The sequence below is a fragment of the Macaca thibetana genome, chromosome 15 (genome assembly GCF_024542745.1).
Source record: "Macaca thibetana thibetana isolate TM-01 chromosome 15, ASM2454274v1, whole genome shotgun sequence".
Classification (NCBI taxonomy): Eukaryota; Metazoa; Chordata; class Mammalia; order Primates; family Cercopithecidae; genus Macaca; species Macaca thibetana.
Genome location: NC_065592.1, coordinates 25,198,199 through 25,211,098, shown reverse-complemented (window position 1 = coordinate 25,211,098; position 12,900 = coordinate 25,198,199). Strand labels below are relative to the sequence as shown.

The window sequence follows — 12,900 nt, the reverse complement described above, 5'->3', positions numbered from 1 at the left end:
GCCGAGATCGTGCCACTACACTCCACACTCCAGCCTGGGCAACAGAGCGAGACTCTGTCCCAAAAAAAAAAAAAAAAAAAAAAAAAAGAATGGACACATCATCTGGGCACAGTGGCTCATACCTGTAATCCTAGCACTTTGAGACGCTGAGGCAGGTGGATTGCTTGAATCTAAGAGTCAACACAAGCCTGGGCAACATGGCAAACTGTTTCTACAAAGAGTACAAAAACTAACTGGGCATAGTGTCGCATGCCTATAGTCCCAGCCACTTGGGAGGCTGAGGTGGGAGGATCACCTGAGCACGGGAGGTCAAGGCTGCAGTGAACTGTGATCCCACCACTGCACTCCAGCCTGGCTGCCAGAGTGAGACCCTGTCTCAACACATCTTTTTAGACAACTGGATTCTTTCGGTTTCAAAATAGTGTCTTGGGATAAGGTGATACACTATCTGGGATGTCCTTCTGTCCTTCAGATTCCCTGGGGGGTGCAGTGGAGGTGGGGGTGTTGGGGATGGGTACCAAGTGAGGATGAAGATGAAACAAGAGTGGTCATGAGGTGACCGAACAGTTGCAGCAGGAGGATAGGTTGCTGTCATCTACTTCCGTATATGCTTGGAAATTTTCATAGTAAAAAGCTTTAAAGGAATCATTTGAGAAATCCTCCCTTGTGGGTAAGACATTGGGAGAGTAGTTGGCAAGAAGGCTGTGACTTTGGGCCTCATGGGTCAGTCATTAAGAGGAAGGAGGTCTGGGAACCAGAGAAGGTGGCCAGTGGATGGGAGTTTGGGACAAGGGCCACCAGTTTCTCTGAGAATTTCAATTAGGATGTGCAGCAGCTGTGGTCTTGACAGGATGTTGTAACATGAACGTGGAGGATTTCGGTCTGGTTAAGTTTAGCCTGGCTGGCCCCTGGGGTGGAAGGGGAGGCACAGATGGGGTACGGACTTCTCACCCTGCTTCTCTCCCCACAAGCACCCAGGTTGATTACCTCAGACCTGGTTGTGGGCTGCAGGTGTCAGCTCTGAAGGGTTTCACTCATTTGCATGTTCACGCCCCGCCCATTGAGGATGAAGGTGGCCTCAGGTGGACAGGTGATGTCCAGGAGGGTTCAGAGTCTGTCTGGGATGCTCGGCAGCTTGTGGGAAATGGAGCCACAGCCATTTTAAACAGGGTTTAACTTTTTCTCTTTTCCTTTCCTTTCTCTTTCCCTTTCCCTTTCCTTTTTCTTGAGACAGAGTCTTGCTCTGTCACCCAGGATGGAGTGCAGTGGTACAATCTTGGCTTACTGCAACCTCCACCTCCTGGGTTCAAGCGATTCTTGTGCCTCAGGCTCCTGAGTAGCTGGGATTACAGGCGTCCACCACCACACCAGCTATTTTTTTGTATTTTTTGTAGAGATAGCGATTTCACCATGTTGGCCAGGCTGGTCTTGAACTCCTGGCCTCAAGTGATCTGCCTGCCTCGGCCTCCCACAGTGCTGGGATTACAGGTGTGAGCCACTGCATCTGGCCTAGGGTTTGACCTTTTCTAAACCTGCACACAAAGCCATTTTTCTACCAACCATGCAAGTGAGATGTGGTCGTGGTGTGGAACTCTGGGAGGGAGCCAAATGGCACGTTCCTGCCAGACAGCAGGCTAAATGGGACTGTCTCAGGGAGGGGGAATTCAGGGTTGGGCTGGCTTTGAGCCACAGTGGTCACTGCTGCTTCTCCCTACAGCTTTGGTTTGTCTACTTCGACCTGGAGAACTGTGTGCAGTTTTTGTCTGATCATGTTCAAGAAATGAAGACTAGCCAAGAGGTAAGATATCTTCAGTGAAAAAGCAAAACAAAGCAAAAGCCAGGAGGCCAAGTTGTATCGATTGCATTATCTTAAGGGTGGGAAAATGTCTAAGAAAAAGTTACTTGGAAGAATACCTACGAGCAATCAGTGCTTGTTTTTGCCTAGGGAATTATGGCTGCTTTTCTGCTTCTTTTTAACTCATTGCTTCTTCCACATTTCCTATGGTGAGCATATATTTCTTTTCTTTTCTTTTTTTTTTTTTTTGTTTCTGAGACAGAGTTTCACTCAGTTGCCCAGGCTGGAGTGCAGTAGAACGATCTCGGCTCGCTGCAACCTTCGCCCCCTGGGTTCAAGCGATTCTCCTGCCTCAGCCTCCTGAGTAGCTGGAATTACAGGTGCCTGCCATCACACCTGGCTAATTTCTTGTATTTTTAGTAGAGACGGGGTTTCACCATGTTGGCCAGGCTGGTCTTGAATTGACGTCGGGTAATCCATCTGCCTTGGCCTCCCAAAGTGCTGGGATTACAGGTGTGAGCTACCGCGCCCAGCCATATATTTCTTTATAATTATAATACTAATAATAAATTTTGGTGGATCCCAAAGTATCATGCATTGAGGCAACTTTTACTTGTTCACAGTGCCTTTCTACCATTTATTAAGAAAACCAGAGGGATCTTGCTCTGCTTCTGCAGAGGAGGAAACAGTCTCCAGGATGACCTATTACCGGCCTGTGGTCATGGAGCTGGCTGGTGATGCCCAGGTTTGGAGGCCAGGCCTCCTGTCGCTGAAGCCTGGACTCCTTCTCTAGGATCAGCCTTTTCTGAGCCCCGGCTGCAGTGGGTCTTGAAGTCAGAGTTGTAACTTAGCCCTGAATCTGGCTCATTAGTTCCTATGTGGCCTCAGGCAGGGCTTTGAGTCTCAGTTTATTCATTTGCAACAGATGGATAAAGATACCCACATCCCAGGCTGTTTTGAGCAAGTGAGGGCATGAAAGGAAAGGCATTTGTTTATTTGTTTGTTTTGAGGCAGAGTCTTGCTCTGTCACCCAGGCTGGAGTGCAATGGTACCATCTTGGTTCACTACAACCTCTGCCTCCCAGGTTCAAGCAATTCTCATGCCTCAGCCTTCCGAGTAGCTGGGTCTACAGGCATGCGCCACCACGCCCAGCTAATTTTTGTATTTTTAGTGGACACGAGGTTTCACAATGTTGGCCAGGCTGGTCTTGAACTCCTAGCCTCAAGTGATCCGCCCGCCTCGGCCTCCCAAAGTGCTGGGATTACAGGTGTGAGCCACTGTGCCTGACCATAAAAGGAAAAATATTTAGAAACTATTAATGACCATCTGTAGGGAATTATGTAATACCACCCATGTGACCAGCTTTTTCTGAGGTCATCGTCTGAGTCTGAGACCTCATCCTCTGCTCTGTCTGCAGCCTGGGGAGGGACTCAGCCTCGCAGATACCACCTGATTTAGGCACTCCTGAGCCCCTTCTCTGTTTCCTTTGCAGTCCTTGCTGAGAAGCAGACTGAGCCAGTTGTGTGTTGTCATGGAGACTGGGGTGAGCCCTGTAACAGCGGAGGGGCCTGAGGACTTGGAGGATGCTCCTCTCCTGCCTGGCAATTCTTGTCCTAACGAGAGGCCACTCGTGCAGACTGAGCTTCATCAGCTCGTTCCTGAGGCCGAGCCGGAGGTAACAGGCACTGGGGATAGTTGGGGCCATCCTCCCTCGGGGGAATTGCATATGTGGAGGCTTCCTAGATTCCCCAGGACATAGCTTCTCTCAGTTGGTAGACACTATACAAATCTAGCTCAGAGTTTTCGATCTTTTCATTCTTCACCCTAGCACTTAAAAAAATAGTTAAGCATTTTATATTTGTTGGGACTTTTTGTTGCATTATTTAATATCTTGGATATTCTTTTTGATGGTTGCATTGGATGGGTAGTTGCATGTTGATAGATTATAACTTACTTAACCATGAACATATTGACAAATATTTGGATCTTAGTCAATTAATCAATTTTTTATTCATCTATCCAACCATTCATTCATCTACTTTAATTGCAGTTAGATAGTTGACTCCTCTTTGCATTTTTTTTTGTTTCGTTTTATTTTGAGACAGGGTCTCACTCCTGTCACCCAGGCTGGGGTGCAGTGGTGTGATCACTGCTCACTGTGGCCTCAACTTCCCAGGCTCAAGCAATCCTCCCACCTCAGCCTCCTGAGTAGTTGATACTGTAGGCATGTGCCACCATGCCTGGCTAATTTTTTGTATTTTTATTAGAGTCAGGGTTTTGCCATGTTGCCCAGGCTGGTCTCCAACTCTTGGGCTCAAGAGATCTACCTGCCTCGACCTCCCACTTCTTTGCATTTCTGTTGAATTCCAATTCCTCCCGCCCCAGAGTTCCCTTGGGTCCTGCCATCCACGCTGCCTCTTGGCTATGGCTCAGCACTGGCAGACCAGAAATCTGAAAATGTGGTTTGCAGCTTGTGCTACCTTCTTCTCATCATGAGGACAGACCCACTGTCGGGGAGACAAGCAGTGATGGTGACCTCAGGTGACATTTGAAACTTCAGAAGAGCACTTATATCTTTTTAGCCAAGAGGTTTGGGAATTCAAGGTCCAAACCAGCCCAGACTTTCTTTTTTGTACTGGTGGGGAGTAGGAAGCCTGCAAGTAGCACTATTTAAAAAAGAAAGTGACAGGGTGGTGCGGTGGCTCACTTGAACAAAGTGCTGAGATTACAGGTGTGAGCCACCATGCCTGGCCTCTATTAAAATCTTTTATCTTTTTATATAAATTTTTAAATTTTTATTTAGAGACGGGGTTTTACCATGTTGCCAAGGCTCGTCTTGAACTCCTGAGCTCAAGTGATCCATCCGCTTCGGCCTCCAAAAGTGTTAGGATCACAGGTGTGAGCCGCCGTGCCCTGCCAAAATATTTAAAAAAAAAAAAAAAAAAAAAAAAAGAGAGAAATGATAAATGTATTAACCTCTTCACTTTATCCTATTGATTTTTTTTTTTTTAAAGAGAAGAGATTGATAAGGTTATGTACTTTCTTGTGACATGCATCTGTGGGTTTTTGTGCAATAGCCCATTAAATATGGGTCTTTTAAATGATTATTCTCAGATTCATTCCAACTAATAGTAATACAATTTCCTGTCATGAGTATCAAGTGTGTGTGCACATGTTTTTAAAGTAGCTGCCCTTATAATTTAGTTAGGAAAAATATAATCGATGCCCAAGTCTCAACCTGTGCCAGATGGTCACATTTCAGTAGGAACCCAGGGCCTGTAAAAGATGGAAAGACCGTAATAATGACCTCTTACATTTTTACGGATTTTTCTCATGCATAAAATTCATTAGCATACTCTTCGAGGTATGAATTATTTTCCCTTCTTCCTTGATGGGTGAAATAAGGTTCCAAGAGGTCAGCTGACTTGCCCAAGGTTGCCAGAAAGGGAGAGTGCAGTAAGCCCAGGGCAGAAGCCAGCCCTGCTGATTCTAAGTAAGCCAATGTTCTTGCTATGGTTCTTTGCTTCTTATATTATTGATTTTAGAGTAAATTGGCGAGAAGACCGATCTGAGCTGGTGAGTGGTAAACTATTTGAAGTGTTTTATATTTTCTAGCACAAAGGATAACTTGAAACAAAAGCTAATCTTATGAACCATGTGGGGTTTCTGCTTTTTTGAGTGATAATGACGGAAAGATATTGATGCCATTTGTGGAGCACTAGGCACCGGACTCAATGCTTTCTGTCTATTAGTCTCTCCCTTTTTTTTTTTTTTTTTCCCCCGAGATGGAGTTTCACTCTTCTGCCCAGGCTAGAGTGAAGTGGTGTGGTCTCAGCTCACTGCAAACTCCACCCCCCGGATTGAAGCGATCCTATTGCTTCCACCTCCTGAGTAGCTAGGATTACAGACGTCTGCCACGATGGCCGGCTAATTTTTGTAATTTTAGTAGACACGGCATTTTACCATGTTGGCCAGGCTGTTCTCGAACTCTTGACCTCGGGTGATGCACCTGCCTTGGCCTCCGAAAGTGCTGGGATTACATGTGTGAGCCAATGCACCCAGCCTCTATTAGTCTCTTTAATCCTCACTCTAACTTACAGGGGTCAGTGCTACTATTTTCCTTATTCTACCAATGAGGAAATGGGCTCAATAATGTGAAGTGACTGCTCTGGGTTAGTCATAGAGTGGCTGAGTTGAAATTCCCTCTTGGCCTTTTTGACTTTAAAGCCTATTCTTAATTACTAACTCTACAGACATACCTAGTGTAACCCACACCTTATTTCATTACATTCAGAGTGGACACAAGTATTGTGAAAGAGCTTCAACACTATGCTTAAGGAATTTAAGCATTTCCCCTGAGATCCCATTTTCTATACCAGTGAATGGATCTTTACAGACCAACTGTGTTAATAAGAATGTGCAGTAAGGCCTAGCACAGTGGCTCACACCTGTAATCCCAACACTGTAGGGAGGCCAAGGCAGGAGCCCAGGAGTTCAAGACCAGCCTGAGCAACATAGTAAGATCCTATGTCTTTTTTTTTTTGAAACGGAGTTTTGCTCTTTTTGCACAGGCTGGAGTGCAATGGTGCGATCTTGGCTCACTGTAACCTCCGCCTTCTGGGTTCAAGTGATTCTCCTGCCTCAACCTCCCAAGTAGCTGGTATTACAGGCATGTGTCAGCATGCCCGGCTAAATTGTTTTTGGATTTTTAGTAGAGATGGGGTTTCACCATGTTGACCAGGCTGGTCTCGAACCCCTGACCTCAAGTGATCTGCCCGCCTTGGCCTCTCAAAATGCTGGGATTACAGGCATGAGCCACTGTACCCGGCTGTACTGTGTCTTTAAAAAAGAAAAAAAAGTACATTAAATGCAATTTTTAAATTCTTTTTTACTTAAAATTTTTTTATTGTGGCAAATATACATAATATAAAATTTACCATCTTAACCATTTTAAGTATATGGTTCAGCAGCATCAGGTACATTTACATTGTTATGCAACCATCACCATCAGCCATCTGCAAAATATTTTCGTCTTCCCAAATTGAAGCTCTGTGCCCTTTAAACACTAACTTCCCCTTTCCTTCTTCCTCCCTCCCCTCAACCCCTAGAAACCACCATTTTATTTTCTCTCTCTGTGAACTGATTACTCTAGGTGCCTCGTATTAGTGGAATCATACAGTACTTTTTTTCCCTTTTTTATGTTTTTCTTTCTTTTTTTTCTTTTACTGTCAGTGTCATATTTAAATGTAAGCAGTTTCTTTTAATATGTTAGGAGTACTTGTGTAAACAAATCTACAAGGTACCTCATATGAATTAAAGAATTCTGCTGTAATGGGAATATTCCTCTCCCCACCTCCACATTTAACTAGTAATTTTCTTCAAGTGAGTCACTTTGATCTCACGTACTTGACAGACTCATAGACATTTGAAAGTGGAAAAAGAATGTATTTGTGGCTGGCTAGGTTTACTTTCTTTTTATGCTTTTGAAATATATTTTTAATTTTATTTTTATTTTTGTAGAGACAGAGTCTTGCTCTGTTGCCCAGGCTGGTCTCAAACTCCTGACCTCAAGTGATCTTCTTACCTTGGCCTCCCAAAGTGCTGGGATTACAGGTGTGAACAACCATGCCCGGCCAACTAGGCTTAAAAAATTAGATAATTAGAAATTAGGTAATTTCTCTAGGGCTTCGAGGTTGCGTATTTTTTTTGTGCGTATTATTATTGCCATTCAGTAATTAGTTACCCACCTTGGCAATGAGGACACTGAAGCTGCAGGAGCCCCACAGGCCATGGATTGCAGAGCTGGGCTTCTGGACCAGGCTGACATCTTCTGAGAGTCCCAGGTGCTGACCTGGCCTGGTTCTTCCTAGTGAGCATCACTCCTGGGTCCAGGGGCAAGAAAGCAGTGTGGCCTTCCCCTGGTGCCTAAGCCGTTTTTCCTCAAGGGGCTCCCCTGTGGTATTCAATCTGCTTCCCTGCCTCTTCTAGGAAATGGCGCGCCAGCTGCTGGCAGTGTTTGGCGGCTACTACATCCGGCTTCTAGTGACCTCCCAGCTCCCTCAGGCAATGGGGACACGACACACGAACTCTCCGAGAATTCCATGCCCCTGCCAGCTCATAGAAGCCTACGTCCTGGGCACAGGTTGCTGCCCGTTCCTGGCCAGGTGACCTAGGGATGAAGGTACTCATGTTCCTCCAAGACTGAGCAGTCGGGAAGGCTTCAGGAGCCCAAGATGGCCAATGGGGAGCCCCAGGTGAGGAGAGAAGCATCTAGGGGCACTCCAAAAGGGGCTCGTGATGTCAGCCACTGGGGTGTTGTGCTCACTCCAGGGCCCAGCACACAAATCTCATGCTGTTTGACATCTCATGCTGACCCCCTGGCCTTTGCAGGAGCTGATGGTTACAGAGCTAGTCCCACCAAAGCTACTCTTTCTGCTGCTTAGAACTGTGGACACATATGGAAGGACTGGACCCCTATCGCTTTCATTGTCCAGAGAGCCCAGGAGGCATGAAGATGACCAGACAGGGCAAATTATGTGTCCAAAACTTGGCCTCAGATGTTTCCATTTCCAACCCCTTCATGCCAGATGGGGAAACTGAGGCTCAGAGAGAATACTGTTCTATGTGGCGTTGCCTTGAACCCCTAAAATTATCAGACTGCCTTTTTCCAATATAAAGAAAAAATGTTTTCAGAATTCTCTCAATTTTTTATGTTTTTCTCCCCCATATTTTGTGAAAAGCAGTGGTACGTGTACATGTTGTCTACCAGTATACAGGCTACAGAAGACACAGAAGAAAGAGATCAAGGGCAGATAACTGTTGACAGGAATATTTGAGAAAGATTGATCCTGTTTGACTTGAGGACTTACTTTGTTCACAGGCATGCACGCTTGTGGCTGTGGTTTTATATTACAGATGTAGAACACTGGTTATGTTTCCCGACACAAACACTGTCCTGGAATGAAGTGTGATCAGCCACTTGTGGAATTCTGTGAAGAGCTCAGAGGCTTCCAAGTGATCTGCTCCTGAAACAAGTTTGAAGACCTATTGTTTCATCGACCCAAGTCCAAATGCCCTGACCTGGCATCTGAAGGATCCCCAGCCCCCAAGACCTAGCCTTCATCTGCGATTTTGGCTTCATCTCCCACAAAACCCCTTTATGGGTTGAAGCTCTTTCCTGGACTGACATACCTATTCCTTTCCATTTGTTGGACTCCTATTCATGCTTCAAAGTCCAGCTTTCTTAAGCCCTTCTTTAGGAAGCCTTCCCACACAGCCAACCCTGCTGCTCTCTGCCTCCTTTAAATTCTTGATACAGCTGTTGCCTGTTCTGATGTTTTATGGTATTGATTTTGTTTTCCTGTGTATATGCCAGTTTTTCTAACTAGACTGTAAACTCCTTAAGGACAGAGACTACACCTTGTACTTTTTGTGCATGACCTGGACCACTAAGGAAAAAAAAAAATCCGGTAGATTGATTGCTTTGCCATCCTCACAGCAGCTTTTGCAGATTGCTGTCCAAACTCACTTGAATGATGACATTGCTATGGACCTGGGTTCTGGACCTGATCTGCCAGTTCAAGCTGTGTAATTTTTGGCAAGTTGCTTTCTTTGCCTGGTCCTCAGTTTGCCCATCTATATAATGGGTGGATTGGATGATTTTTTTTTTTTTTTTTTCTTTTTAATTGAGATGGAATCTTGCACCATCACCTAGGCTGGAGTGCAGTGGCACGATCTTGGCTCACTGCAAACTCTGTCGCCTGGGTTCAAGTGATTCCCATGCCTCAGCCTCCTAAGTAGCTGGGACTACAGCTGAATACTACGCCTGGATACTTTTTTTTGTATTTTTAGTAGAGATGGGGTTTTGCCATGTTAACCAGGCTGGTCTTGAACTCCTGACCTCAGGTGATCCGCCCGCCTCGGCCTCCCAAAGTGCTGGGATTACAGATGTGAGGCACCACAACCGGCCTGGATGATTTTTAAGGGCCCTTCTAGGTCCAAAGTTCTGGGAATTTCTAGCTTATTCTGCCCCTTCGTAGCTCTTGACCTGTCTATCCAGATGCAGAAACATCTGGCAACCCCACATGGCTGAGATGACCTGGGCCTAGGATGCCCTTGGACAGAAGACTGGCCTACCTAGCAGACCTGGAATTTTCTTCCTGATCTGCTGCTTCCAAGTTGTGTGACCTTGGCTAAGTCACTTAACCGTTCTGATTGTCATTTCACTTTTTAATAAAGTGGATCTGGAGAACAAGAAATGTAATAAGCACGTGGCTCACCATTCAAGAGATGAGTCTGACCATTCACTTTCTGTGTGCCAGAGAAGAGAGACCATGGGTATAGACCAGCCCCTGGAAAGGCTGCTTTAGTCAAGGCTGAGAGCAGCTTTGCTCAAGGAAATTATTCACGGAGGTGACCACTGTCTTTCTGACCTGGCACAGAGGAAATGTTGGCTGTGAATATGACCAATAGAAAGAAGCCTGTATTTCTCATTCAGTCCTAGAATCCTGGTAAGTAAATAACAGAGAATAAAAATGTGTTTGTAAATGACAAAGCAGCAGTTTTTCAATTTTAAGGTCTACTTAAGAACCTTTGATGTGTGTTTCTTTTCCTGCCTTTTCCTTTCTTTAGAATGGATGATGGTCTCACCTAGTGGGTAGGGCTTTCAGGGTATGCCCACAATGTACATTTCTCTGCATCTGTGCCTCAGTTTCCTCACTTATAAAATCCCTACGATCTCTGTCTCACCTACTTTACAGGGTTGCTGTGAAGATCGCATACTACACACAAGAATGCTCATCAGTTTTTAAATTTTATTTAATTTTTATTTATTTTTTTTAAATGTAATTTTTTCAGAGAGATAGGGTCTTGTTGCCCAGCCTAGTCTTGAACTCCTGGCCTCAAGTGATCCTCCTGCCTTGGCCTCCCATGGTGCTGGGATTACAGGTGTGAACTGCCATGCCCAGCCAGCTCCTAAGTCTTAAGGCTCTGTGTTAGTGATAGTTGTGGCCATCGTGGAGGCAGTGCGATGTCTTCGAGTGAGAGTGAAGCATGGATTCTAGAGTTCCATTTATTCTAATTCAAGTTCTTCCACTTAAGAACAATGTTCTTCCTCTCATTGAATCTCATTCCTCATCTGTAGGATGGGGATGAGAGCATGTACTTGGCAGGTTGTTGTAGTAAGGATTAAATAATGATGTAAAAAAGTGTCAAGTGCTTGCAACTTTGAATTCTAAACTTGAGTGAAAACTCAATAAATTGTTGCTTAAAATTTTTTTTGTCATGTATATTGTAGATACCTGATGTATATTTTTGTTGATGTAGCAGGTCATTAACAGTTAAGGCTATTCAGTCTGCCTCAGACCTCACCTATTTCAGTGCCATGGGGTATATTTATGTCAATAAAGATTTTAGTCAAATCTCTGGAATTCAGCATCCAGAGATAACATAGCAAGGAGATAAAGAGCAAACCGTTGATTTTGGGCCAGATACTCACTCTTTCTGTACTTCCTGTACCTAATTTCCTCATCTATTAAGGGGGGAGTGTGATAATAAGGGGGGTTAATGGAAGCGATTGATGTGAAGCACAGAGCCTGGTCCACAGTAAGGGCTCAGTCAGTGGGGGACGTTTCTTCTGCAGCTGCTGGCTGCTGTTGGCTTCTAGTTTATGTTATCCTATGTTATCTTATAGTTGAGTGTTTTTACATTTAGGTCTGTAATTCATTTTGAGTTAGTTTTTCTGAAGGATGTAAGGTCTCTATCTGGATTAAGTTTTTGCATATTGTTCCAGCACCATTTGTTGAAAAGACTCTCTTTGCTCCATTGTATTGCCTTTGCTTTTTTTTTTCCCAAGGATCAGTTGACTATACTTATGTGGGTCTATTTCTGGGCTCTCTATTTGTTCCATTGATCTATGTGTTTGTTCTTTCCCAAAAACACACTGTCATGATTACTGTAGCTTTATAGTAAGTCTTGAAATTGGATATTGTGAGTCCTCCAACTTTGTTCTTCTCTCTCAATGTTGATTTGGCTATTGTGTGTCTTATGCCTTTCCATGTAAACTTTAGAATCAGTTTGTCAATATCCACAAAACAACTCACTGTTTATTTTGATTGGGATGGCATCAAATCCATAGATCAAGTTGCAAGAACTGACATTTTCACCATATTGATTTCTGTCTACAAACATAGAATCTATCTTCATTTATTTAGCTGTTCTTTGATTTCTTTTATCAGTTTTGTAGAGGTTTTTCCCTTTTCCTACAGTTTTTTTTTGTAATTTTTCTTACAGATCTTGTACATATTTTGTTAGATTTATAAGATTTATACCTAAATATCTTATTTTTGGGGGTGCTAATAAAAATAGTATTGTATATTTAGTTTCAAATTTCATTTGTTCATTGCTAATATATGGGAAAGTGATTGACTTTTATCTATTCACATTGTATCCTGCAACCTTGCTATAATCTCTCATTAGTTTTAGGAGTTTCTTTGTTGATTCTTTTGTTGATGAGATAATCATCTCGGAACCTGTAAACAAAGACAGTTTATTTCATCCTTCCTCATCTGTATATCTGCATACTTTTTATTTCCTTTTCTTGTCCTATTTCATTGGCTTGGACTTCCAGTATGATGTTGAAGAGTAGTGGTAAGAGGGAACATTCTTGCCTTGTTTATGATTGTAGTGGGAGTTTCTAGTGTCTCACTATTTTTTTTTTTTTTTTTTTTTTTTTGAGACAGAGTCTTGCTCTGTTGCCCAGGCTGGAGTACAGTGGCGTGATCTCAGCTCACTGGAACCTCCATCTCCCGGGTTCAAGCAATTTTCCTGCCTCAGCCTCCCGAGTAGCTGGGATTATAGATCTGCACCACCATACCCGACTAATTTTTATACTTTTTTTTTTTCTTTGGTAGAGACGGGGTTTCTTCACATTGGCCAGCTTCATCTCAAACTCCTGACCTCAGGTGATCTGCCCTCCTTGGGCTCCCAAAGTGCTGGGATTACTGGCGTGAGCCACCATGCCTGGCCTTCACTATTAAATATAATGTTAGCTCCGGACTTTTTGGTAGGTTTTTTTGTTTTGTTTTGTTTTCGAGACAGAGTCTTGC

The 12,900-nt window shown here is 44.0% G+C and overlaps 1 protein-coding gene across 7 annotated transcripts in view; it reads left to right on the top strand.

Annotated features, from left to right (window-relative positions):
* The window catches only part of TMEM268 (transmembrane protein 268), a 36,672-nt gene extending 25,606 nt beyond the window's left edge, over positions 1–11,066 (top strand). For 5 of the 7 annotated variants that reach the window (XM_050759646.1, XM_050759642.1, XM_050759643.1 and 2 more), the window contains 3 exons: positions 1,718–1,798; positions 3,288–3,470; positions 7,784–11,066. In XM_050759646.1, coding sequence (XP_050615603.1) covers positions 1,718–1,798; positions 3,288–3,470; positions 7,784–7,963 — 444 coding nt within the window. In that variant the 3' untranslated portion in view covers positions 7,964–11,066. The remainder of the gene's footprint in view (positions 1–1,717; positions 1,799–3,287; positions 3,471–7,783) is intronic. The other 2 variants (XR_007719591.1, XM_050759644.1) reach the window with 2 other exon arrangements.
* Positions 11,067–12,900: the final 1,834 nt, after the last annotated feature.